This window comes from Penicillium diatomitis (assembly GCF_028827545.1).
Source record: "Penicillium diatomitis strain IBT 30728 chromosome Unknown utg000003l_segment0_segment0, whole genome shotgun sequence".
Lineage (NCBI taxonomy): Eukaryota > Fungi > Ascomycota > Eurotiomycetes > Eurotiales > Aspergillaceae > Penicillium > Penicillium diatomitis.
In genome coordinates, this window is record NW_026623175.1 from 2175517 (window position 1) to 2201839 (window position 26323).

Consider the following 26323-nt stretch of genomic DNA (forward strand, 5'->3'; position numbering starts at 1 on the left):
GAATGAACCTCAGAGAGAGGGCGAAAGTGTATTGACGGTAGGTCAGATCTGCTTATGACATAATTGCTCTCACATCCCACACATACAAATTTTCATCCCAGCCGACACTAGCACACCAACCCTCATTTCCAAACATACACCAATCGACACCCGTTACAAACTCCGTGTGTCGACCCATCCTCCCAAGCTCTGACCCAGCAACTGGACTCACTGGGCCAGACCGCATCGGGTCCACATCAGCAGCACCGGTGGCTTCGGATCGATCGTCCCAGACGCGGCATGTCATATCGTAACTGGCGGAGAGAAGAACATTGGACAGGTGTGGCGACCACGCCAGTTTCTTCACAGCATAGTCGTGACCAAGCATAATGGACAACGGCCCTTGCTGAGGGGCACGAATATCGAATGTGCGGATTGCGCGATCAACACCAGCAGTCGCGAGAACCGTAGGACGGTATTTATTCCAGTCATGCGTCAAAATCTCAGCTGGCTGAGTAGCCGCTGGAGGGAGGCCTGGCTGACTAGGAATTGGAGGTGGCATTGGAGCAGCATGGTTGGGTATTTGAGCAACAAGGTGATTTGACGCTGAGGCTGGCGTTCGTAGATCGAATAGGCGCACGTAAGAGTCCGATGTGACACATGAGATAAGTTCCGGGTTATGAGGGCAAAAGGAGACGGAGTAGGTGCAGCTGTGTGTTGGTAATGTGAGGAGCGACTGCTGTCGATGAGGCGTCCAGACCCGTACTGTGCCGTCCCAACTACTAGAGCAGAATCGATCCTTTGCCACGAGATTCCAATTGACACTGAACACTTCTCGATTGTGTTCCTTCCAGTTCATGATTGGGAAATCATCGGCCGTCGTATCGTAGAGCTTGATGCTTCCATCGCCCGAGGCTGTCAAGACTTGGTTTTCGTGAATTTCTGACCAGGCAAGATCATATAAAGAGTCTTGCGTGGTAAACCTGTAAAAATTTCCCAGAATATGAGCCAAAACGACCATTCATATTAAGTGTGCAAGTCAAGCAGAGTTTCTGTCAAAAAGCTGTTAGAGGAGAGGGTTGCATACCATTTAACGGGTACAATACCGTTGGCAGTGAGCTCAAGAACATAAAGTCTGCCATTCCCCACTAGCCCAAAATTTGCTGCGCTCGCGACAGCTAAGCGATTATCGAAGAAGGGCGAGTACTTCACTGCGCTCCCATTGAAGCCTTGGGTGCGGTAGTGCAGCATTGTGAGATACCAAATCCGTTGGTCTCACAGATTGGCCTGGGAAATATAGAATTCGTCCTTTGACTGGAAGAAATCAAATGGGCGACGGTCTGAGCGGCGTCAAACTGACAGCATGATTTTGAGGATTTCGTCGGAGGTTAGGAAATTAACCGGCGAGGAAGATAGATTGCGGGGAGATCAGAAGCGGGTTATGCCGAGGTCAGTCTGGCGGCGGACAATCTTATCGTGCCTTATCGTAGCCCTATCTTATCGATCATTGATGGCCCTGACAGGGTTCGTGGGGGCCGTAGTACTGTACCAGCCTACTAGGTGTACCTGAGAATTGGGAGCCACGTCCAAATTTTCAAAGAAAGGAAGACCACATTTGCCCTGTATCATTATATCGACCGCCTATTAGTGCTGGAGGTAGGCTCACCTGAGGAACAACTGGTCCATCCTGATGTCTGATTTCAGGAATCCATCACAGCTGCCTCGCAATGCACAGTTTCTGATTGGTCACTTATAGCTCAGTCATGTGCTGATAAGCTGAACATCCACCACGGATTATCTTATGGCGTCGTGCAGGTATGACGAAACGCAACAACTTTGCAGCTTCAACTCCTTGCAACTGGCAATGACTTGTGAGGATGATGTAGGCGAGAATGATCAGAGATGGATTCCTTTGTCGTGAAGAAGAAGAGGAGACGATCCACTTCGCCCGCTGAAGACCACAAAGTGCGCCGAACAGAAGTGTTGGATACCTCACCGGTACCCGACACCATTGGCGATGACTCCACAGATATCAAGATCGCCATCTTGCTCTCGCTGTTTCCTGAACTCAATCAGGAGCATCTTCTTGATCTCTTGGTATCATGCGACGGCTCTGTAGACACGGTCTCTGAGCTCTTAGCATCTGGTATTTCGACACACACAAGACGTGGTAGCACGAGACGAGCGACAAATGCTTCAAGCTTGGGCGCTCAGACATCACTATCATCGCACCTTGTTCACAAAGCAAGCGACGGCTCGATTGCGCCATTCAAGGATGGTCCAGCTCACAGAAAAGCATTACGTACTAGAAAAGGACAGACTTTACACCTCTACTCACCCGATGACGTGGCTACCTACACCCCATGTACCATTATACATAATTTTCTCCCTCCAAAGCAAGCCAACGCCTTGCTTGCCGAGCTTCTGCAAGAGTCGAAGTATTTCTCCCGATATGAGTTCCAATTATTTAATCGGACAGTGAAAAGTCCACATACTGGAAGCTTGTACGTCTCGACTCCAGAAGAATATCGACAACACGCTACCGAGTATAGGCACGGCGGGACCTATCAGTCCAACATTCGACAAGCGACACCGGAGCTTCGCGCTGTCTCCTGTAAAGTCCAAAATGCAGTCAACGAAGCGATTCGAAATCGCATTCGCGATTTCTACCCAAACGGTCAAAAGCTCAAGTATCAGTCGCCAAAAGAGTGGAAGCCAAACGCAGCCTTTGTCAATTGCTACGATGGTCCTGCAGAAAACGTAGGCTTCCATTCCGACGACTTGACATACTTGGGTCCGCGTGCAACGATCGGGAGCCTGAGCTTGGGCGTGGAAAGAGAATTTCGCGTTCGTCGAATCCTGCCACGAGACGAAGAAGACGAAAACGACGACAGCGCAAAGCAGGCAGTCATTCAGGGAAATGGCAATCTACCAGCAAAGAATGCCTCTCAGCGCCAAGGACCGCTCACCTCCCGTGCGGACGCACAGGGTCAAATCTCAATTCACCTCCCTCATAACTCTTTGCTCGTAATGCATGCGGAAATGCAGGAGGAATGGAAACACGCGATCACTCCTGCTCAAACCGTCTCCCCTCATCCGATAGCAGGAAATCGTCGGATCAACGTCACTTATCGCTGGTTTCGGGATACCTTGCACCCCAGATCTACACCTCGATGTGACTGCGGTGAACCCACGATACTCCGATGTGCTCAGCGGAAGCAAGAGACTAGGGGTCGTTATATGTGGATGTGTCAGGCCGGATCTACGCCCGGCAAAGAGAGCTGTTCATTCTTCCAGTGGGCCGAATTCGATGATGACGGTGATCCAGTCAGGACTTATAAACGACAGGATGAGAAAGACCTCGTGACGCTGGCTAATTTTACTGCTTCTCAATGATCTGTCTTACTACTCTTCCTCGTCACTGTATCCAACTATTTTCATGAACGGTGTTCTATTTGCCTTCGAGTTCATTCACAGCCGTGGAAGAAATGTCTCAATAGCAAATAACAATGCGGTCAATTTAGACGTCGGGATCGATTTTCACCATACGGCAAGTGTTGTGCAAGCGAGTTCAGAAAATCTAGTAATTCAGAAATCTTGTGCGCACCTGTAGTGATGAACATTAAGAATAATCTCAAAAGGATCGACACAACGATCAACTCATCAATGAACGTCAGCTTCGAAGCAAATTCAGCTACTCATATGCTCATATGCTTCGGCAATCAAAAGCTTCGAGTCACAGTGAGGTGGGTATTGATATGGATGGTATTTCCTGGTGGCAACAATGAATGCTTATAACTCAGTGAGGCCGCCATCACTGGCTGCACAACCTCATGGGCATATTCAAGCAATACGTCATCGATGCGTGTCATCAGATCTTCGACAGGAGCAGGGTCGTCATATTTTCGAGAGGAATGATGAACATGGCCTCTTTGCCGGGAGGCAGGCTGTAATAGAAGTGGAATAGATGTCACCCACGTTTCACCTGGTCGAAGAGACATGAGCTGATAGTTGGCTGGACACGTCTCGACGAGAGAAGCGTGAGCAGCGGAAACTGAAAGACTCAGTTCTGACACAGATCCTGGGCGTATTCCCGTCCGAAGGTGGCCAACAGCTTTGGATACCTTGCGAATGAACAGGGCCGCTCCCGAGTAATCGTCTCCTTCATGGATATCGTAGCGAATGTGCCAACCCGATTGAGCACCCGGACGATCCACCGGTAGGCAAGCGACCGGAGCAACGGTATGGACACCAATTGCATGATCAAGCGGTGGAATGCGCAGACAATCTGGCGGAGCAGCGGAAACATAAAACAGATGACAGAAAGCCGGCCGTGACGGAGTACCGAACATTTTCGTGACATGCTGAAGAACAACACCAACATCTGCCAACTGAGTCACCCGCGACCTGAGTTGACGATTCGCAAATCTTTCAAGACTTGATCGAACAATGTCCACGGAATGGAAGCCAAGAGGTAGCAATATTTCAAAGCCACGGTCAGTGCTCGGGTCCACCACAGCTAATGCAATTCTGTCGTGCTCATGAACAAGGTGAGATGCTATCACGACAGATGCAAAGTTAATCTGCGCGCTTTCAGCTCCTAGAGGCCGAGGTCTTTATGAATCAATCAGTCATTTTATTCAGGCATTGATATCGGATGAATGTTTGTAACTCACACTTGATCCAGGAGAATGATCACTTCGAGAGGGGCGAGACCAGAAGGACCTGGGCAACTATCTGAGCTCACATCGGCAGACACCTGTACAGTTGCCCAAAGTGACTCTGACCCTCCACCAAAATGAGATTTGGAAGCCAGCACACTGACATCAAGAAAGGTAATGGGCAAATTCAAGGGGCACAAGAAATCTGGTTTGATTTCAAGATAACGATTTGGCGAAAAAGGTTCATATTGTGGTGTTAACAGTCTCGATTGATGCGATGCGCCCGTTGGGAACGACGGAACAGATAGGGTAAAGGAGGTCTGCGAATCGGAGCTCCAGCGGTCCACAAGGCTCGGCGACAAACGATGCTGAGTTGCAACGGGGACGTTGGAAGTTTCGGCGTCTAACGTTCGCTGATGCTATATCAAAAGCACCAAGATTAGCACAGATAGGTCATGTGTACGCACCAAACCAATGATGTCGGTGAACATGCCCTGTCGACAAATGGGTCGTCTTCTGACCATTGGTCACAAGATTCGCTGTCTTGAGAACCAAGTGCGGTTTGATCACGAATCTTCACAATCCGAAGTTCGAAACTTTCACTGAGGGAAGGAGTTCTTGTGGATGCTGCGCGACAGTCCGTGCTGTCACTCAGACTCGCGACTATAGAGGATTTTCGACACGGTATTCTTGGGTAACGCTTAATGGAAAAGGGGGTGCGAATTGCTGGCGACCGAGGTTTCTGTGTCTTGCGCGGGCGCATCACCATGTTTTTTGTGGGGGTTGGAGACCTAAGCATGTTCGCGAGGGTGGATGGGCTCTGGGTAACCAAGAATCTCATCCGTTGCCTGCGTGGAGGCTTGGCTGATGTCGCTTTCAGGATCTGAACAACTTCGCTTCCTGTTGTAAGCGTGCCTCCAGTTAACCAGACGCTCCAGCCAAGCAGGCTTAGTGAAGCAACAACTCCAGCACACCCAGCATCTAAGATGGAGACGGCAGCTGCAGCACAATGACCACGCGATGGCTATAGCCACGGCGACAATAAGAACAGCAATCGGAACCAGAACCAGGCAGATAAGTAATGCGGACTTTTTGAAATCCAATAACGAGAGATTGGGCATTGTGTATAGGCGTTGGAATGTAGAAAAGATCAATTGGCCTTCCACAGAGCAATGGAAGACTTGATGTTATGTCCCGCCATGGCCGCGAAGCCCAAAAAGGTAAGAACGATACGCAATCAACTTGGCAACCGACAAGAACGATTTGCAAGGCAAGCGCAATCGATTAGATCTCGCTAGTCACTTCGGCTATAGTCATCTTCATCCGTTCCTTAACTAAGGCCCGCGTGGTTTCGTCCATTCGAGAAAATCGGATCTGACGCACATTTAACGTCAATTCAAAAGAGCAATGGGAAAAGTAGACTGGATGCTTGTCACTTACTGTTTCTTCCCCCACGCCTCGAGTGGAGTTTCCGAAGAGCATAGCATCTGAGCGGCTTGCCTCGATCTCGTCTCGAACTCGCCGTGCCCAAATTCCGTCCCAATGCCAATCTCCCGGTAGTCGTGCCTGAGAGCTGTCTCTTGTTGAGCGAGTCGCGCCGAGCGTCCCTCGACGATGAGCTCTCCATGCATGCCACGCACCAGAATTCCCTGCGGCATCTTGGGGCAAAGAGTCGAGTACCTCTTCGTCCTCAAAGGTTGAGCGAACGTACGCCAGGAGCTCTGCAACGGGCACATGTGGTCTCGGCTGATGAGAAGGAATCACGACAGGGGTCTGCGAGATACGGGTGGGTAGGTCGTCTGTAAGAACTTGGTCTGCCGGCTGCTCTGTCGAAGCTGTGCTGTCTGAAGCTTCAACACTGTTTGTATCTGCTTCACCCGACGTAGACCTTGTCTCGGGTGTCACCTTGAACGACTGTCCGCTGAGATTCCGGGTCGACTTTCCAGACACCAAGTCAGTCCTCTTGGCTCTACCAAACCAATGGGGAAAGCCATGGCGAAGGCTGAATCCCCCGGGTGGGAGTCGCTCTTCGTCGGTGGCGCTGACAGGGTCATCGCTGGCTGCGCCTGTACTGAAGGTATATGTGGTAAGAGGTACAATGAGAGGGTGGAAAACATCGGTCGCGAATGTGACCAAAGGCGGAAGATCAGGGTAAGTGTCGGGGAAGCGGATCTGGAAGCGAAGAATAGCTGAGGCATATGGACCTGAAGGCACGGAAACAATTAGCTGCCATGATCTGTGTCCGTAGAAGAGCTATACCCGCGGAGAGTATCACAAACCAGAGCGCACGAAGACGACTCCACTCCATAAAGTTGGATCTCCCGGCGCAAGGGTCACATAGAGGCCAGGAGGTGCAGCTCGTCGCAAGCTTGCACTGTGAAAGGAGCAAGAAGCATTAGCTATGTCAGTTTCAGGCCCCAGACAACACTCGGGTGAGAAGCCACTCACAATTCCAGGTGAAGCTGTTGTTTCCGCAGAGAAGGGATGCAAGGTAGCCTCGTGGTCGACATGGCGAATACAATTGACCCTCTTCTAGAAATCTGCCCACGGTCTTCGAAGTGAACTCGGCCAAGCTCCAGATTCCCTGTTGTCGGAGATGTTCCGCCGCTCCGACACGTACTAAAGTCCTTATCGAGAGTCTTATCGTATTTCACCTAAGTACATAACTCAACACTTGGTGAAAACTGCTAATTTGCATTGTTCAGTTTCTGGCAGGGTGTCGGGCACAAAGGCAAAGATACGGATCTCGGTACTCATGGGAAGTAATTCTTCTTATTCTAACCCCATGATCTTCCAAGTTGACTACCGAAGGTAGGTAAGTGCAGAGACGCAAGCTTTATTAGTCATCTGTGTATCTGGCAGTCAACGCACTGTGACTTAGTCTAAATACGCTCCTCAGCCCGGGTTGTCCACCATAAACAATGCAATTTAGCCGGCCAGATGTCCCTCAGCTGTAAATGCGACCCGACCGTTCCCGAGAGATTCTTCACATTCGTCGTGAACACACTCGTCATTGCAAAAATACAAACACCGTTCATAATCATCAAACATGGAATCGTCCTCCGATTGAGAGTTGCGATCAGAGTTCCAACCCAGTTTTCACCAGGCCCGCTTGCATCATGCCTTCTCCAACACCATCATAGACACCGCCAGCGATGCCTTCTATCCACCAGCTGGCGAAATTTCCAACCGCGATTCCCAATTTCCCTTCATTGAGCCTTAGAACAGCCGAGCCAATACTCGCACCGCTCCTGCCCAAGCCCTCTGCGACATCGAGAGTGCTCGCGATAAACCGCTCCGTAAGTCGATGTGATCGCTCGTACTCATATGCCTTGTGTAAGAACAATTGCAAATACGGCAGCACGAATCTGATGAAAATGAAGCATTGCACGATCATTGAGGCGAGCAGCCGGTGGAGATATGATCGCGGGAGTCGATCGACCTCTACGCCCGGGGTCGTCTGGGCTTGCAATTGTTGCGAATTCGGTGAAGATGTCACTTTGTCTCTGAGAGACTCGGGTAAACGGTGCCGAAGCAGGACGGTCTCATCTGGAGTGAGATCGGAAGGCAATGCATCAAGCAAGTACATCACGGCACTGACGTAGAGCGATCGTACCAGACGACCATCCGCCTGCGGTCTTTGAGCCTCGTAGCCAGCATTGCGGAGGAGATTGAAAGCTGCAAGTCGTTAGCAGTGCAGTCGTTTGTATACGTCTGCCTCCATGGAGGAAGGCCCACTTACCCGGCGCAACGCGATTCCATCGCAAACCGGACTCGGTCTCGTAGTTATCTGGACAGCCCACCTCTTCCCCGAGCGGGCTGATGGAACCTCGTGACTGAGAATCAAAGGAGGTCAGATCATCGCTTGCTGTAGAGGGTCGCTCGATTCTTGTGACAACTGGCTCCCAGGTCTGATGCTCGTCGGGAAACGAGGATACAAACGAACTCGACGACTCCGCCGGCAAGGACCCCCGGGATGACTTTTCGGCAACGGCTCCGTGGGACGAGTACAGTCGGGGAAGCCGGCGCCGAAGTACAGCCGGCATGGGCAGATTTTGCAGACGTGTGTACTCCATCGACTGTTTTGAATGGCAGTCAAAGCCTGCACTTTGATTTTGGCCCAAAAATACAGGTTGTCGAGATTGGTAGTCTCCAGTAAGGTCGAGGTCTAGTGAAGGAGTGTTCGACAGGTGCCAAGCGACAAGCCTAAGAAAACGGACGAAGGATTTCTGCAGCTGATAAGCGCCATCTCGAAGGCCAAAGAGCTCTTGCGTGCGTGGCGTCTAACATGATGTTGAGCGCGAATTTTCTTTTTTAGTCTTAGCCTGTCCACCTACGAACAATGTCCAGTCCTACGAAGTACCGATCACAAGGTATAGTTCATCGCACGACACATACACATATCCCGTGTACCTGTCTGTACCTGTACATCCGGCATCATCCCGATTTTTTGCCTGGAATTCGGTGACAGTAGCAATGTACCATCTGTGGGCACATACAGTATGTGCGAGCGACTTTCACATGTCAAGCCGGCACCATCTGATATGCTGATAAACAGAAAGGATCCACTAAACCATCAAAGTGGGGGCTTCTGACTCGGCCGGCTTCTTCACAAGTTCACATCCAGAAGTCATGACTGTAGTACTTGCTCTGGAAGCGAAGATGAGGATAGTAGTGGTGTACTGCTGTCCCGTGCACACTAGAGTGGCGACCGAGAGAGCCGCGTCTTTCTAAATAGTGCATCAAATGATCAAGTACTGTAGGTGTCGTTGGTTGGGGCTCGGGCTCGGGCTCGATCTGCTACTGTACTTGACACAAGAATGCCGCGCCCGTGATGCTTCTGGTCTCACACAATGTGTCCATTTGATCCAGCAGAATCACCACGCATACGAATGCCGAAAACATAAAGTCTCGACTGATGACATGAAGCATAGAGAGGTGTGGATCTTAAGGCTGTTCCACTTTGACATCTGCCCGTGGTCGTGCGAAAACAGGTCCTCGTCCAGATATGGTAGGAGCCGCGGCAGATTTTACCCGCCGCGGCTTTGTGCCCTACTTAAGAAATGAGTGATTCGAGGTCAAGCAGGTAGTCAAATTGTGAGACGTAGCGAACATGTTCCAGTTTCGAGAAGAGGAAATTACGGACGTTGATCATCCAACCAGGAGATGGACACCAACAATTTTTTTTAGCAACGGTGTTGAAGGGGGTTGGTAAATTGATCTTTGGGGAGTCTGGTTGCTTGTCCTCTACTGGTTAAGGTCCGCGGCTCGGGTAGAGTTTGATGAGCCAAACCAGTTATGCGCCCCAACGACCCAACAAACCCACCCGCTCACAAAAACAATAAGATTCAAATGCATACCACCACTCTCGCGTTGCTAATCTGGTCGCAAATTTCATGAACTCTGGGAAACCCTTCTAATTCTCGTCACTATGGCATCCTATTCAGACATTCTGTGCCTAGCAGCCTTTGTGCTCTTCCACACTGTCATCATTGCTTTTGACTTCTCCGGCTTGGCAGTCAATCCCTCCCGCAGCCATCATACTCCCGAGACCCAGAGTCATGATGGATCTGGCTAAACCGGGCATCCCTCACTCGGCTCGACCTCCTCCCCGGGTTGAGTAGTCAAACAAAACCACAACCGTTGGACTGTCAAACTTCTTTGTCCGGCTTTTTGAGGCTCCCAGCGATGTTCCAATGGCCTAATATCTGCTTGTTACCATGACATCTGGCCTCAATCACGTACAAGCCGCCAGCCCTATTCAACGATCTGACCCCTGGTCCCACCTACGTCCCCGGCTCGACCCCGAATCTCAGTCCACAACAACAGCAACGAGATCAGTCAGCGCTGCACCACACGAGGCCATCAGTTCATACTCTTTTTGACATGGGCGACGTCAATTTGCTCGTTGAGCTTCCTCGGGCCGCTTTGAAATCCGACTTGGCGCGCCCGAGCATTTGCTGTGTCATACAGTCATATACAGTCATCATTTGAGTGTCATCATCTGTCACCAGGTCTTATGTTCTCTTGCTCCATGTGCATACGGCCGGCATCATCACATCTCGCTCTCAGCTCGACAGTCACTTCCATCGAGCGATACGATGTCTGCTCTGGACCTGGGAGACACAGTTCGACGCTATCACAGCGCGCCGATCAACCAGAAGGACCATTCCTCTGCTGATGTTGAACTTCCCACTTCGGATGGCACCCTCACTATGACCGGGCTTTCGTCAGCCATTTGGCCGAAGCAAAGCATCCCAAGACGCAATTCCTTATACCGGAAGCATTATGGACACCAACCGAGTTTGACTTGCAAAGTGGATAGATCTTCATAGCCTGTCAGCGTGAGCGGTCCGATCCTGTGGTTATTTCCTCGTGGAGAAGCCCAATCGCTCGGTTCAAAACACAACCGTGCTCACCTGTCTACGTGTATCACCTGCACTTTCACCCTCTGGCGTGCATCGCATGGCAGTGGCAAGTCGGTCTACAATGTTAACGAACGAACCGTCAAGACACACTGTACCGCCATCATAAGAAAATGACTGAAACACACAAGTTTTTGCATTATCACTTAATAATCCGCAATACATTGAATACTCAATACACAGCTCACAAAATTAACAAGATGCTCCCATCTTTCATAGTTATCCAAGTCAACACTGTATAAGCCGGAGAGGCCGAAGACTAGGCGTGTCCACTCGTGTGGACAACGTCGTACAACCAATTGAACGCTAGGCTCGTGCCTCAGCCGAGTGGGTCTCGGTCCAGCTGGACCGGTGTGAGTGGCGCAATCATGTGATCTGCGGCGTCGGCACTCCGCCGTAGTGTGGGTCTCCTCCTGCAGACCGGGGCACCTACCAGGTTGGCAGGTACTGTACCGGACCTGAGTACAGGTTGTATGACATGAAAATTAGGCATGAAATTCTGGCATAGAAAATTTGCAGTCTCCAACCACACTGATCTAAAAAAGATTGATTCCTTGAGCTCCGATAGGGGGAATCGAACCCCCGGCTGCCGTGTGAGAGACGGCGATGTTAGCCACTACACCATATCGGAATTGACTGGGAAACAGCTGTGAGTACGTGACATGATGGTAAAGATTTCACATGTCTATGGGAGGGCCGAGAGGCGCATAGCACCCAATTTGCAGAAAACTTTGGTTACAGGAACGAGTGTCCACCCAGTGCTGTTGCGAGCAACACTCTGGGGACTGGCGGGAGGGTATGTACATGTGACATGACTGAGGTCAAGTCTGAATTGAGTAAAGCTAAGCTTTCCATGATATGCCTCCTCAACACTACCTAATATTCGGCGTCGAGTGCATTGAAATGCAAAGGTCGTGGAACTCTTCGTAGATGTCCGAGGCGACGCCTCTTCAGTCTTATAGACTTCGCACCATTAATGGCTAGCTAATTAACACGTGCAGCATCCGTTCAGAATGCATGAAGATGGTGGTCAGATACCCAATGCGCCCTATGTACCAAGTTTTTGTATGTCGCTGGTAGCCAAGTTGCCACCTACTGCTCCTTGGGTCTCTCAGGGAGCTCTTGTTGGGTTTGCTCCGCCTGCTGTCCTGGAGCAGCGCCGGGGTGACGCGAGCCCCTATCCTTGACCTTCTTCTGCTTCTTCTGCACAACAGGAGGAGGGTAGGCCTTGAGCGTGATTTCTTGCCATTCTGGAGAGGCCTGGTAAGCATCGTAGATGGGGGCCATCAGACGAGTCAAAGCCTCGGCCGCCGCGGGCTTGAGGAATTGCGGGGTCAACTAGACGAGCGGTCAGCGTACGAACATCTTCTTCATTTCATTATGGGTTGAGAAACTTACGACATCGTTGGCATAGTCGTCCTTGAGTTGTTGAATGTCGGTGTAGATCAAGGGTTCAGCGTCCCGGCGTTCAACGCGGAATTCCTTCTTACCCGCGAGGCCGGCTGCGGGCAGAAGAACAAACTCAACCATGGCGATGATGCCGTTGTTCTCCACAATCTTGGGCGCCGCTTCGGACTTGCGAATCTTCTTCGCCACAGCCTCTGGCGGGTCGAGAAGATCAATTTTGCTATCTAATCTGGAATGAGCGATTTGTCTCTGTCGAAAGCCGTGGAGGTTGATACGTACCTTCGACACTGGAACTCATCTTACCACCACTCAATCCAGCGACCATGGGTGTGATCAAGTGAGCTCGCTAAACAAACGTCATTATCAGCGTCATGTCGAGTAAAACACGTGCCGGGCAAAGACCATCTAACCTTGCGGTAACCAAGCTTGGGAAGCCATTCCGTAGCAGCCACAAAGAGCTTGCGCTGATCGAGACCTGGCATTTCGTTAGCAGTGTTTCCAGCCGCGTGACGTGTGTCTTCGAGCTTACCTCCGAGCTCAGCATCGACCTTGAGGTACTCCTCATCGAGGACCTGCAGGATCGGGTAAAGCAGTCCACTCATGGGGGCGTTTGTAGATTGCTTGACGATCTCAGCACCGGCCTTGCGGCAGTCGTGCTCGGAAGTCAACGCAGCCAGCCGGTAGACATCCATAACATAGTCGGAGTTGCGCTGGTAGGAACTGCCGAGGACAAATTCGAGCTTATCGGTGGAGACACCGACAGCCTCGAGAATGGCCCGAATGACCTTCTCATAGTATTTCACTCGATTCTCGACCAGCTCGAGAGGGGCCTTCATCGAGTCCAAGAAGGCGTGCACATCGGCGAGGAGAATGACCACCTCGCATCCTGCCGCAAGGAGCTGGGCAATCTTCAAGGCAGCAACAAAGTATCCAGAGTGAGGACGGCCAGTGGTAGCGGTACCTGCAAAGAACAATCGGCGCTGAGTCAGTGCTTGAACTATACTGAGCCACGAGTATCACAAATCTTTCTCACCCCAGTAGATACGAGGGCTGCGACCCTCTTTGAGAATACTCTCAATCAGTTCTGGGTTGAGAATTTCACCCAGATTCTCACTGATGAGAGCGAACCTTTGCTCTGCAGACATAGACATGATGGCAAGCACAATGCAACACTTGTGAAAACAGATGAGCGAATCAATATGAGGGGCACACGTAGGGGAAAGACTCACATAAAAATGCCAGCGCAACCCCGCAGTTTGTCCGGCAGAAAAGAGGCGGCACGTGGGGCGGTCCTAACGAGCGAGTCATCATCCGTAACCCCGGGCGTTTTTTAAGGTACTTTGGCGCCGGACACCGCGGACAGAACCACTCGGACGCCGCGAACAACACCGCTCGGACACCGCGGCAGATCGCTGTACTTATGCAGTCAACTCCGACCTCAGTTTCCTATCGTCGTGTCGCCGATCCTGCGTGGATAGGTGCTATCATGCAGTTGCGTTTTCTATCAACTTCAAATCTTGTGAAACCACACCATGATTTGGAGACTATCGTCTATGACTAAGGTATATTCTTTTATCCGATGCAACGAGAGAGTAACCGTGAGAGCGTTGGGTTTGCAAATTTCTCTTTATGCCGACACAGTACCACTGATCTACCGTCGTGAAGAGCAATGCGAGCTTCGATCTCGCCACGTACAAGCGGAGCGAACTTGAGCTTGGATCTTGGATCTTGTGGTGGGGTCCGTAGAAGAAGTGGCCAAAGCCAGCGGCTCGTCTGCTTTGCTGTCAGATACAGTATCGTGATGAAGCCCTTGGCAGGTATCGGCGAGGTGGGGGCATGAGGCAACGAAGGATCGTTCGTACATGCATCAATTCAGGAGTTTAGTCTCCTTACTGGCCGATCGATGCTAAGTTCTGATCTTCAAGCCTCACCGTTCTGAGGCTTCTCCAAGATTGAAGCTTTTCAAGAAGGTAGATTGACCACTGTAGAAGATCAGTCCCACTCGCATAATTCGGTCGTCCAAGACCTTGTCACCAAGGTATCATTTTCGATTGATCCCCAACCTTGATTCAATTGATCGAATGAAGTTACCTGGTACCTTCGTACCTAGTACCTACTACCTAGTACCTACTATACAATAATGCTTACTATGGCCACACGATGTAGAACTGAGGCTTTAGGGCCAAATGATCAAAGTAGTATCTCGATGGCATCGGCCCAGGACAAGGACATTCATCCTACTTCTGCGAGGGGCTGAACACTTGAGCCACGGTCGGAACCAGCAGATAGAATTCAACCTATCTTTCAATCTCAAATCCAATGACGAGATCTTCAAGGTAATCGATCTTGTCGGATGTGATATACTACGTATGGAAACGAACCTGGTGTTCTGCCTCGATCGGTTGACACAGCGTTCTGCCAGTGAGCAACACAGTAACATTCATGATCACCAGATGAAACCACCTTCAGTATGTCGGAAGGCACCAAGGCTGCTAGGTGCGGGGATAGCAATGAGTAAGGCAAGAAGCAGCCTCGCAGCAATGTGAAATTCTGAATAGTAGTAGACTACAACCAGACTCTCATTTCGCTTGGTCAGTCCCACGTCAAAATACGATGCCGTGCTGGGGTCCAGAGCTCTGAACGTCTCTCGAGACAGCTGCGAGTGCGTGTGCCTGTGCGGTAAGTAACTGACAGTAGTCTCACTTACTCTGGCAGAAGAAAATCACGTCATTGACGTTACCATGGGATTGGACTTGGCTTGCCAATCAGGTGAAATCAATTGATCCATTGAGAAACAGTTCATAGTCATACACTTTTAGGTCGGTCTCTCAAATGCCGGAGTAGGGAATTGGGAACAGGCAGTGAGACCTGCAGCTCCCCTCGTCGTCAAATGTGAGTCACGCCATGAGATGCTTTGCTGGACGCCGATATCGCGTGGCACAGAAACCACGAGGGCCCCCCACTCAATTGACTCCGCTAGCGTTTGGCAACAAGATTGCCAAGACCTTTTCACCGACCGGTCCCAACCCAAGACAAACGTGGTCAAACACAACAAACATCCCATATCAACTGGACTCGCAACACGCTCGATTCCCCACCTCCACGCCGCGTCGCGGCAACTATTGCCCAAAGCAGACTAGTTCTGTCACGAAAGGGCGTGGAGCTGCAGTCGCTCGCTTTTGTGGTCACTCGGAATCTTTGATCACGTCTCCGAAAGAGTGATGACTGTTCTCGTGTATGCGTTAGAATCATCTGCTCTGGAACTTCCAGCCAAGTTCCGTTAGTGACGTGACTATGGGTGAGGAGTCTGTGTATACTGTATACTCTATACTGTATAGTGTATACGGCCCGTGGTCGGATCTAATTGTGAACAGGGTTCCCCCCACTCATTGCTTGATCCACCGAGAAACGAGTGCGCTTCATGATAACCTCTCACCCTGACAAGATAGCTTATCAGAAAGGAACGCAACAAGACGCGGCTCTTCGACCCCTCCTCACGCGCTACGCTCAGGTTTCGCATCGCACCACGATCCCCAATCAGCTGCGAGTGCGCGGGTCCGCGTGGCTCCAGATCTCAACAGACTTCCGCCAAAGAGTGATTCATCGCTGAGAATGCCCCGTTGCCCAAGGAGTTTGGAATAAATATCGGAATTCGGACTCCACTGGGCCTGATTATTCACCAGAACGACCGCTTCAATCAGTTCCACCTGGCTGAGGAGTCTTGCCAGTACCCCAGATTGGCAATGAAACGCTTCCTGCACAAATCGACTAATCGACTGATCAACTAATCCATTCGAAGCTTTCACATCTTCTTGCTCGGTAGTCTGAGCGACGTCAAAGTATTCTCGTCATCTGAGTGGTCAATTGCTAGTCTCTACTTCTTCGTGCACCCATTCCTCCCATCTCAAGCCCGTCTCTGCTCTTTGCAGGCGCGCGTGGCTCTCAATGGAGTACTTCGATTTCGAGGGTGCCTCGTCCACCTACGGATCCTATGCTCCAAGCGATGATCTTGCTTCCCTTGGCCAGGTGACTGACCAATTTGAGGAGCGGGATGATGACTTTGAGTCGCTACTGATGGACGGCACCATTGCGCCGGAGTCGGCCGAGCGACATGGGGGTGGCTCTATCGGCCCCGATCAGGACACCGGAGTCTACCCCATGTTCCGCGCCCAAGAGCCCTGCGACTTTTGCCGGCATAAGAACTTGGATTGTTTTGTCGCTAAACGTGGGATGATGCAGAATGAATGTACCTGCTGTATCTCACTCCGCCGTGGTTGTAGTTTCCTCCTCGATAAGGTCACTGGTGCCTTTCTTGAACCTCTCCACCCGGTGTCAGAGAACGCTTTGACGACCTCGAACAATTTTGCCATCGACCAGGAGATCAAAGCGACGTCATATGGAACCGTCGAGGACGAGCCGGATGTGTCATCTCGAACGAAGAGTGCACGATTCTCACGCAAATCCATCACTTTTCTAAAGACCTGGCTTCGTGATCACCACCACAACCCCTACCCCACAGAGGCCGAAAAGGAGAATTTGAAGCTGGCCACTGGCCTCAGTCGAACACAGATCTCAAATTGGCTTGCCAACGCGCGAAGGCGCGGCAAAGCTCGGCCTGCTCTCGGATCATACCTACCGGCATCGAGAGCGGTCGATATCCCCGGCCAGGCGCACCGCCCTCAAGACACGACGTTCATGACTCCTCTTGAACGTTGGAAATACTCTCCTCCTGAGAACGAACCGGCTGCTATAGGTGATATCACTCGCGCCTTGGCCAATCCTCCATTCGATTCGTCGCGTCAGCGTTGGCCTCAAGGCGGTCACGTGCGACCCCGTCGTCCAGGGTCCAGTACCAATGAGTCAAGTCACGCAAGCTCAGAGCATAAAAGATATACCGCCTCGGCCAGTAGTCTGGATACCAGTCGATCATCTTTCTCTGACAGATCTTTTGTCTCTGCACTCTCCCATCGATCCTCTCCATCCTTCAAATCAATGGATCGTAAAGAACGTCGCCGCCGCCGCAAACCCTCTCTACCAGCAAATACTTTTAATCAACAAAAGGTCAAGGCAGCTCGACCATTCAAGTGTACCTTCTGTACGGACTCCTTCGCCGCCAAGTATGATTGGCAACGCCATGAGAAGTCCATGCACTTGATCTTGGACAAGTGGATCTGTTCACCTTTCGGGGGTGTCACTGAAAAGGATGGAGTCCCTTGTTGTGTTTTCTGCTCCGCGCCTCAACCCGACAGGAATCATCTCGAAACGCACAACTACTTGGGTTGCCAGGAAAAGTCTGTACAAGAACGAACGTTCTACAGGAAAGACCACCTGAATCAGCATCTTCGACTGATGCACAATTCCAAATTCCAGCCCTACATGGAGAAATGGCAAAGCAGTATCTCCGATATCAAGTCCCGATGTGGATTCTGCGGCCTTGTCATGGAAACTTGGAAAGATCGCGTGGATCACCTCGCAGGCCATTTCAAGAATGGTGCGAGCATGGATCAATGGCAGGGAGACTGGGGCTTCGAACCCGCAATTTTGGAAAGAGTCGAGAATGCCGTTCCTCCATATCTGATTGACTTCGAATGGAGATCTCCGGATCCTTGGGGCGGTGCTCAAGTGCAGGCGGATGACGCGTCAGCTCAACAGTCGTCAGGTGCTACTCCCAACTGCTACATGCACATCTCACGTGTACTCACCACCTATGTTCGTGATCAACTGGCTCAAGGAATCATCCCAACCGACGACAAGCTGCAGGCTGAAGCACGTCGCGTAGTCTACGGGGATGACGATGACGGCTGGAACCAGACTTGTGCAGACAACCCTGTTTGGCTGGCACAATTGAAACGAGACACTGGCCTTGATCCTCTCATTCCAAACCATGTTGGACTAATGCCTAGTCACGGGATGGAACCACCCTTTATGGCTCATATGCACTCGCCGCCGCCTGATCTCGCCAGCAATGCAATGACGCTGGATGTGCGTGCCGAGCCGATCACTGGTCCATCCGTCCCATCCCCCAGCCTTCAGAACTCCAATTATTTCCCACTGGGCTTCACGCCCGTTATGTCTGCTGCACAGGGAAGCCTGGTCAGCACCTACATTGGGAGCACAGGGATCATTGCACCTGGCATGCCGGCATTTGCGTCTAATTGGAGCGGCGGCAACTCAATACAGCCTCACTTTGACTCGGCTGTTGGTGAGGACCGGCAGCCTGATACACTGGCGCAGATACGATTTGACCATGACTATCTTCAACATGCTCATGGCGGGTTCAGCGAGGCCATGGCGCCTCATTTGCATTCATTGTCGTCTCGTACTCAGATTGAAAGTCAAGGCACAGGAAACTCGCCGTGGCAGAGTCCATTCATGGAGTCACCGCCGCTTGTCGATGATTCAGCTGTTCATCCAATTGCAGCTCGCTATGCACACGGGGAATTTCCACTTCCGTCACAAAACGGCCAAGCTGGGCCCCAACGAGGTCCAAATGACTCGCTCGAGTTCTAACCTTTCGGCCCTCTCATATCTTTTTTTTTCACTTCCGTTCTTTAATACACGTGTACTCGCGTGGGACCGGGAAAAGCACCGACATAGATTGATTATGATACCTGATGATTTGGAATACTCCACAATACCCCTTTGATGCATGTTCAAATAGATGCAATCCATGAAGACTTGATCACACATCCATGTAGCAGATTAGTTGCATTTCCAACTAGACCGCGAGAGCATGTCCTGCTGAGTGACGGGCTGACCCTGATCCTATGTTCGTATTTGCCGCCCTTGGAAGATACTCTCCGTTCCTGAATTGTCCCACACACGTGGCTGCAACACTCTTTGTCAGGTTGTACCATGCAGGCAGATTCTCACCTTCTGCCTCGAAGAAGCATTTCACCCAGCATTCATTGTTAATTTGCAATCTCCACGGAAGCCGTCCTGGATCCAACGTCTCTCAGAGCCCGACCAGCTCCGGCGACTGTACGTAGGATGATCGGATTCGTCGGGCCCATTTGGCCCAGTGTTCTGCGCAGCTTCCAACACATGGGTTCATCTTGTCTCAGACACTGAAGGCCTGGACAGAACCCCCCACGGGCCTCTGAGTCAATCACTTTCTGGAGATCTGACACAAGCACTGTTTCGGCAACCCATTTGTCATTCGCCTTGGCCTTCCTAAAGTGTGCTGAGCCGAGGTCCATGAAGTGGAGTCTACTTAGGGCTCTGTATTACTGCAAAAGAGGCTTCCTCCGGGGGGGGGTATTCGCTCTCAAATCTTGCAAAGCCGAGAGATCCACTCCAAAATGTGGGAATCTATCGTCCGTCGATGGATTGAATCGAAGTTCAAGGCATCCTGGCGTACTCCATAAACAAATTAGAAGGGCACTTTTCGCCCGTGACTCGTTATGAAGACCGCGCTGTTTATCGGGCCTTTTTTCTATCCGGCGTCTGGTTCAACGACATCATTTTGACTCCTACGTCCATATACCCTATCACGTTGGTTACCAGGGGGTTTGCACCTTTCAATTGAAGCAAAAATGGGCTGCAGTATCCTCAGCTTACTCTCATGCAGTCCATCAAGTGTCATCAGGAAATGCAGTCATATGATTGGCGTCGTTCTGGAGCCCGGATCCAGCATCCTCGCAGCAAGATGTATGCTTGACTCATACTATGGAATGCACACGCCAATGTATGGAATTATCCACAATCAGGCATTCTTTGGCTTGCCGTATTCCTCCTGGCCGATTGATGGTCGCCGATCAGCTATGAAGATCGGGGATTGTCTCATTCAATGCTGTCGGGCATTCACTTTGCTCAGCCCGGTGTCTTCACGTGGCGATCACACTGACGACAGCTGAGCTCCCATAAACCCCGGTCTTAATGTCGAAAGGGCGTATTCTGAATGCACAATGGCAATCTTGTGATATGCCTTAATCGTTAAGGACTCAAGAGATCAGAAGGAACTTCTTTGCACTCAAGGAATGGAAAAATCAAGCAGCATATATAGCTGGAGACCTCTCCAGAAAAAGATCTGGTACGACACCACCTTCGAGACCTGGGCTTAATTTGAATACGCCATCGATTGCAAAGTCATCATGAAGTGCTTGATCTACCTTATTTTGTGTTGCACAGAGTGGGCTCTTGCCTCTACTGTCTACTTCTCGGCCCATTTGACCTGGGCCAACCATTCGGTTGCAGGTGTACAGCGTCCGGTAATTCTTACCAATGGACAGTATCCTGGTCCCGAGTTACGCTTGAACCAAGGCGACAATGTGATTTTCGATGTGTATAACGAATGTCCTTTCAATGTGACAGTACATTTCCATGGTGAGAAGACACAGCCTTCCAGACACGAGGATGAATGTCCAGTTTTGCTTCCCTTACCCGCAAGCTTACACAGTGCCATGGGATGCGCATCGCAGGTATTGAACAAATTGGCACTCCATGGTCCGATGGAGTCCCTGGATTATCCCAGCGCCCCGTCAAGTCCAACTCTGCATTCCGCTATCGTTGGAAGGCTGATCAGTATGGCGCGTATTTCTATCACGCTCATCATCGCGGTCAAATCGAGGATGGCCTCTACGGTCCGATCTATATCGTGCCGTCGAGCTCCGTGACCAAGCCTTTTAGTCTTATTTCAAGCAATTTCTTCGATCAGGAAGCCATGAAGTTCGCCGAGATCACCACCTCACCTCTAATCTTGTCAGACTGGCGCCTCGTGACATCCGAGCAGGTCTGGCACACCGAGGAGGCCGCCAATGTCGATGCATTCTGTGCAAATGCTCTTTTGATCAATGGCAAGGGCTCGGTGACTTGCCTGCCACAGGGTCTTATCAATCAGTTGACTACGCCCGAACAAAAGATGGTTCTTGGGAACGAGACGTTGACCGATATCGCGTGAGTAATCCTCGATCTCCCTTACATGCTCGATGAATAGTCTCGCGTGCACTGCGACTGGATAAATCGATGAGCGAGTCATGTTTCCACACTGACACTATTCACACCAGTTGTTTCCCACCAAATATTGGACAAGGAGGACCCTTTCCTCAAAATCTCAGTGCTCTGCTTCCAACAATGTTCTATGGGTGCACTCCAAGTCAAGGCCCCCAGCATGTCATCTATGCAGATCCCCTGCGCCGATACATCAGTCTTGATCTCACCAGTGCAGCAGGCGTGATCGACCTGGTGTTTTCAATCGATGAGCACGACATGTGGATATACGCAGTCGACGGGCGATACATCCAGCCTGTCAAGGTGAATGCTCTCACTATTCCCATAGGCAACAGATACTCTGTTCTGGTGCCAGTCGACAAGACCCCCGGAGATTACACCGTCCGACTGGTGAGCGGGAGCATCCAGCAAATTCTCAACACAACGGGCGTACTCCATTATCAAGCCCCAGACTTCTTGCGCCGGCCGTCAAGACCCTGGATCACCATGACCGGTGGCAATGCCACGGCAAACACCGTCTTTTTTGACGTGAGCAAGATTGTTCCTTATCCCGCGATCGCCCCGTCCACTGATGTTACCGCCACGTATATCCTCACAATCCACCGATTCGGCGCATCATACCGCTGGACCCTGGGAAACAGCAGCTATGCCTTGGAACTGGAGGAGTCTCAGCCTCTATTGTTTAATCAGACAGCCATACCCAGTGACTTGATAGTTCGCAACAACAACAACACATGGGTCGACCTCATCATCCAAGTGGACGCTCCGGCTCAGCCTGCGCATCCGATCCACAAGCATTCCAACAAGCATTTCGCCATCGGTCAGGGCCTGGGAACATTTACTTGGTCGTCCGTCGCGGAAGCAATGCAATCCATCCCAGAATCTTTCAATTTGATTAATCCTCCCTTCAAAGATACAACGCCGACCCCGGCTTCGACCACTAGCGCCAGCTGGCTGGCGCTTCGTTATCATGTGGAGAATCCGGGGGCGTTCCTGTTACATTGCCACGTTCAGATCCATCAGAGTGGCGGAATGGCGTTGGCTTTGTTGGATGGAGTCGACGAGTGGCCCGACATTCCGGAGAATTATTTGAATGACTCGGGGTTCTAGAAGATTTCAAGAGTTGAGGAGTGCGGAAGGATCGAGCAACAACACTGTCGGGTAATTCTGTATCAAACAAACATGCAGAGGGTCTTGAAGATGGCAGTGGACCAAGTTATATATGCCTGTCTAGGGTGAGCAAGGATTCAGACTGATCACATTGTTGTTTCTGTATTTTGTCGGAGCGATACAAACCTTACATAGTATAAGTTCATGGAAATTGACTACAAAGGGCTGGGTTTGCGGCGTTGGAATCGAAAACATGAGATTGGCCAGTAGACCACGCAGTACAACCTAGTGGACCTCTTTTTATCTTCGGTAATACATCGCTTCTTACGCTCATTGTTAATTGGTCAGCGCACAGTAAGTACCTAACATTCTTAAGATAAAATGACTAGTAGCGAACTTAGACCTGACTTCTCCTGATATCGAGAGACCGCACGCAGAGTCGCGGAGGTTTCCAGAATACCTTTGACGAGGTCCAACAGTATAAACCTCGAGCATGCAATCTAATTGATGACCTCCGTCCGGCAACGGTTCAAACAACGGTTCAAAAGTTGAATATTGAGAGGAAAGAAAATGGCTATTTAAATGACATACGTATCGACTAGGTAGTGATTTGAAGTGCGGTAAATGAAAGTCTCAAGAGACCAAAATGAAAAGACTCAATGTTATCTGCAATTTCACTTGATTTGTACATCCAAATTATGACGCTGAATGGAAAGAGGAAGCAAAAATAGAAATTGACTGTCATAAAGATACCAGAGTAGGTAGGTGAGCATCAAAAGGAATCGCTTCCGACAAACAATGAGCAAAAACACCTATAATGTTGTTCTTCTGTCCCTGTGCTGATAACGATTTCAAAGGGGAAAAAAATCAAAAAAATAAACAGAAAACGTTAATACTTTAACTCTTCTCGTTCAAGTCGTGACAAATTGCGTTTAAACTTCGTTCACACTTCGTGTCCTTGAGTTTGCTTCGTGTCTGAATCTTCCGCGGGGACCCAAAACGAAACACGCTCATTTTCATTATTATAGCTTTCAGATGTGGCGCACTTGCTTTCACTGCTCGCTTGGTTCATCAAATTTGGGAAATGCCAGAGGCATATCTCGTCGTCAAGAGCGGCGCGCTTATCAGGCGAGGAAAGGTGCGCAAATACGCTCGGGCTGGGAGTTGGAGTTACTTCGGCGTCAGGAACGTTGGCATCAGAACTAGGATCAAGCGCCCCTTCTGATTCAGAACTGAGCTGCGCTTCCTTCCCAGTGATGGATGTGGTGGCCACGGGTTCAGTGGCTGTCGCCGATTCAGAAATCGAGGAATCATTTGTTAAGCTTGCTGGCTCATCGATCCTTACAGGCTCAGCATTCTCGATAGGCTCTGGAAGATTATTGATCACTGCGTGCTGACCAAGTCTTTCCGAATCTGGTGTGATAACTGTTCCATCGTCCTCTGTAGATTCTGTCCCTACTACAGGGTCTCGCAAGGAAGACTCAACAGCGCCAACAGGCTGAACAGACTCCACTGCCTCAAGAACATCGTCTTTAGATTCGGGAAGCTCTGTATCCACAACAAACTCAGCGCTTGGCGCGGGATCAATGAAGTTCTCAGCTACCGCGGCCTTCTCAAAGGCCGTAGAATCCTTGTTCACCACCAGTCTGGCTACTTTCGGGGCTTCTGCCTCAAATGTTGGCTCGGGGTTGAGTGAGATGGGCTCGGAAGGCACGGCAGAATGATGAGCAAAAGTCTTCGCGGCGTACGACTGCACAGGTATATCCGTCGCATGAACAGATAATATGACGCTTGAGGCAGGGATAGAATCCTCCACGATGCTCACATCTGCAGTGCGTGGTGGCAGAATTGCAGTGCCTGTGTCTGCCCCCACCTTGGCTAAGACGGAATGCTCCAGGCTCGTGTCTTGCGGCGCCGAGTGCAGAACATCGATCAGACGATTATCTTGAGAGCGAGATCCAATGGTTAGGAACGCAACTAAAACACTCATCACAACGAGGGCAACATTGCGCCGATCTGCAGCTAGCACTCGGATGTAGTTGACCAATAGAGTTTGTAGTGCAATCTCATTATTCGCCTTGCGCTCCGGCTCGACTGGTTGGCTTTCAGATTGTTGAGAAGTACTGCGAAGCCCGTCACTTGTTTTGGAATTTGCATTTCTCAACATATCGGGTGGCATGTGGAACGGCGTTTGGAACATCTCCATTCTAGGCGTTGCCCTGTCGCTAAGGGTGAATGGTGTCTCAGGCAACTGTAGAGCGAAGGCTGCACTTTCTTCTTTAAGTCGCTTCTCCAGAGCGCGTCGCAGCTCAGACGGTAGCCATAAACCGACCTCAACGTCGACTTTCTCCATCTCTTTCCAGGCGGCGGCCCAGGCGCCAGCGCGCATTAGACCATTTGCGGCGTACACACGGATTTCCCATTTTCGGTTGATATCACTCTGGTGAAGAACGTGTCGCCCACAGTCCGGGCACTCATCTCCTTGCTCGCCGTCTGTGTCGCTTTCACTTCTGTCGGAGGCTTCATCGTCAGAGCCCACATCTGCTTTCTCATGGCCGAGGAAATGACCTCTGTGTACGAGCGGACGTTGCAATTCCAAGCTTTCGAGTAATCGCTCTTCCAAGACATCATAGAGATCTTCTGGATGAGAAATCAGGACGCCACGTTCACGCAGAACTCCCGAGCCAATCTTATCCTGGAGACGCCGCCACCGCTTCCAATATTGAGGGGGTAACACCTCCTCAACAAGCCTCTGATTTTGCGGATCCGCTGCACCGGGCACTGGTAAGGACGGAGCCAGCAGTGTACAGTGTAGCAGAACAAGTGGGTATTCTTTCTTATTGCTGGGCTTTGGGTGGGTGTTCTTTTGTGGATAGGCGGTCGAGCGTTTCGGATACGAAGTTCCAGGAGAACGAATACCCTGATGCCGCCGCGGTGGCGTCAGGTAATCATCCTCCTCCGCTTCATCTTCAGTATACATCTGCATTGCTCGAACAGAACTAGGCTTTCGAAATGCAGCTTCTCGCTGTCGAATTGTGCGCATGGACTGAGGCGATCTGTCGAACCTTCCAAATTCGGCCTCGTCTTCCTCCACTGTGTATGCGGGTGTTTGTTTCAGGGGTCCGCTTCCCGCTAGTTCTTTCAGCTGGCCCACAGGATGGATCAATACTGATGCGGGGATTGACGAGATCGAGGAACGGCTTGACGCTCGGGAATGTATGTTTGCCAAGTCGTCTTCCATGGCATATTCATAAAGATCCCCTGCGGAGTGGCGATTGGAAGAGCTTGAAGAGTGACCGTCGTCGCTCCGTATCGCGTAGCCTTGATTTTCATGAAGTGCCACTTCGGTGCAATTGGGTATGTGGGCTGTTTCGAGGGACTGCACGAGTGACTCCTTCATCAGGTGAGAAGAAGGCTGGGGACTAAGAATGTGATTTGAGGATTGAGCCTGGGGACCAGCATGATCATGATCATTACTCATTTGGGCCATCATTGAGACGAGTAACACAGAACCTTGAGAGAGGCATCCATGGGAGGAGTTTGAATTTTGCAAATCAGAATCCCACCGGCATTATGCGAGCATCTTCAATCTTAAGACGTCTGTGCTGATCCCATGATGTTGACAGCGGCTCACCGCCTGGTTGTGCCGGGCAACGACGAGGCCGGGCGCTTCCCCGCCTGGTCAGTTCCCGAAGTATACGAAGGGCCAATCAGCCGTCGCTCTGTAGGGCGCCACGATCAGGGGTCGTAACACCAAAGTGCGTCATGAGATATGACGAGTCCCAGTCTCGA

The 26323-nt window shown here is 50.8% G+C and overlaps 9 protein-coding genes across 9 annotated transcripts; 3 read left to right on the forward strand and 6 right to left on the reverse strand.

The window, feature by feature from the left end:
- Positions 1-52: 52 nt before the first annotated feature.
- Positions 53-1230, reverse strand: pex7 (putative peroxisome biosynthesis protein (Peroxine-7); the record flags this gene model as incomplete). The annotated part of the gene is made up of 2 exons (XM_056932546.1): positions 53-962; positions 1067-1230. 2 exons carry the CDS (start codon positions 1228-1230, stop codon positions 53-55), a joined length of 1074 nt encoding a protein of 357 aa, XP_056792505.1.
- Positions 1231-1881: 651 nt separating this feature from the next.
- On the forward strand, positions 1882-3375 carry N7539_002944 (putative CUE domain protein; the record flags this gene model as incomplete). Its single annotated transcript, XM_056932547.1, has 1 exon — positions 1882-3375. One exon carries the CDS (start codon positions 1882-1884, stop codon positions 3373-3375), a length of 1494 nt encoding a protein of 497 aa, XP_056792506.1.
- A 326-nt stretch (positions 3376-3701) lies between these two features.
- Positions 3702-5439, reverse strand: N7539_002945 (uncharacterized protein; the record flags this gene model as incomplete). The annotated part of the gene is made up of 3 exons (XM_056932548.1): positions 3702-4593; positions 4656-5059; positions 5113-5439. The coding sequence occupies 3 exons, from the start codon at positions 5437-5439 to the stop codon at positions 3702-3704; spliced, it is 1623 nt and encodes a 540-aa protein (XP_056792507.1).
- A 485-nt stretch (positions 5440-5924) lies between these two features.
- N7539_002946 (putative ubiquitin-conjugating enzyme) lies at positions 5925-7150 on the reverse strand (the record flags this gene model as incomplete). Its single annotated transcript, XM_056932549.1, has 4 exons — positions 5925-6014; positions 6081-6844; positions 6920-7014; positions 7089-7150. 4 exons carry the CDS (start codon positions 7148-7150, stop codon positions 5925-5927), a joined length of 1011 nt encoding a protein of 336 aa, XP_056792508.1.
- A 569-nt stretch (positions 7151-7719) lies between these two features.
- Positions 7720-8716, reverse strand: N7539_002947 (uncharacterized protein; the record flags this gene model as incomplete). Its single annotated transcript, XM_056932550.1, has 2 exons — positions 7720-8318; positions 8383-8716. 2 exons carry the CDS (start codon positions 8714-8716, stop codon positions 7720-7722), a joined length of 933 nt encoding a protein of 310 aa, XP_056792509.1.
- A 3441-nt stretch (positions 8717-12157) lies between these two features.
- On the reverse strand, positions 12158-13623 carry N7539_002948 (tyrosine--tRNA ligase TYS1; the record flags this gene model as incomplete). The annotated part of the gene is made up of 6 exons (XM_056932551.1): positions 12158-12403; positions 12464-12696; positions 12752-12818; positions 12883-12947; positions 13002-13433; positions 13506-13623. The coding sequence occupies 6 exons, from the start codon at positions 13621-13623 to the stop codon at positions 12158-12160; spliced, it is 1161 nt and encodes a 386-aa protein (XP_056792510.1).
- Positions 13624-16417: 2794 nt separating this feature from the next.
- Positions 16418-18982, forward strand: N7539_002949 (putative homeobox and C2H2 transcription factor; the record flags this gene model as incomplete). The annotated part of the gene is made up of 1 exon (XM_056932552.1): positions 16418-18982. The coding sequence occupies one exon, from the start codon at positions 16418-16420 to the stop codon at positions 18980-18982; it is 2565 nt and encodes an 854-aa protein (XP_056792511.1).
- A 1583-nt stretch (positions 18983-20565) lies between these two features.
- Positions 20566-22531, forward strand: N7539_002950 (Laccase abr2; the record flags this gene model as incomplete). Its single annotated transcript, XM_056932553.1, has 3 exons — positions 20566-20797; positions 20893-21367; positions 21478-22531. 3 exons carry the CDS (start codon positions 20566-20568, stop codon positions 22529-22531), a joined length of 1761 nt encoding a protein of 586 aa, XP_056792512.1.
- A 943-nt stretch (positions 22532-23474) lies between these two features.
- Positions 23475-26024, reverse strand: N7539_002951 (uncharacterized protein; the record flags this gene model as incomplete). Its single annotated transcript, XM_056932554.1, has 1 exon — positions 23475-26024. The coding sequence occupies one exon, from the start codon at positions 26022-26024 to the stop codon at positions 23475-23477; it is 2550 nt and encodes an 849-aa protein (XP_056792513.1).
- Positions 26025-26323: the final 299 nt, after the last annotated feature.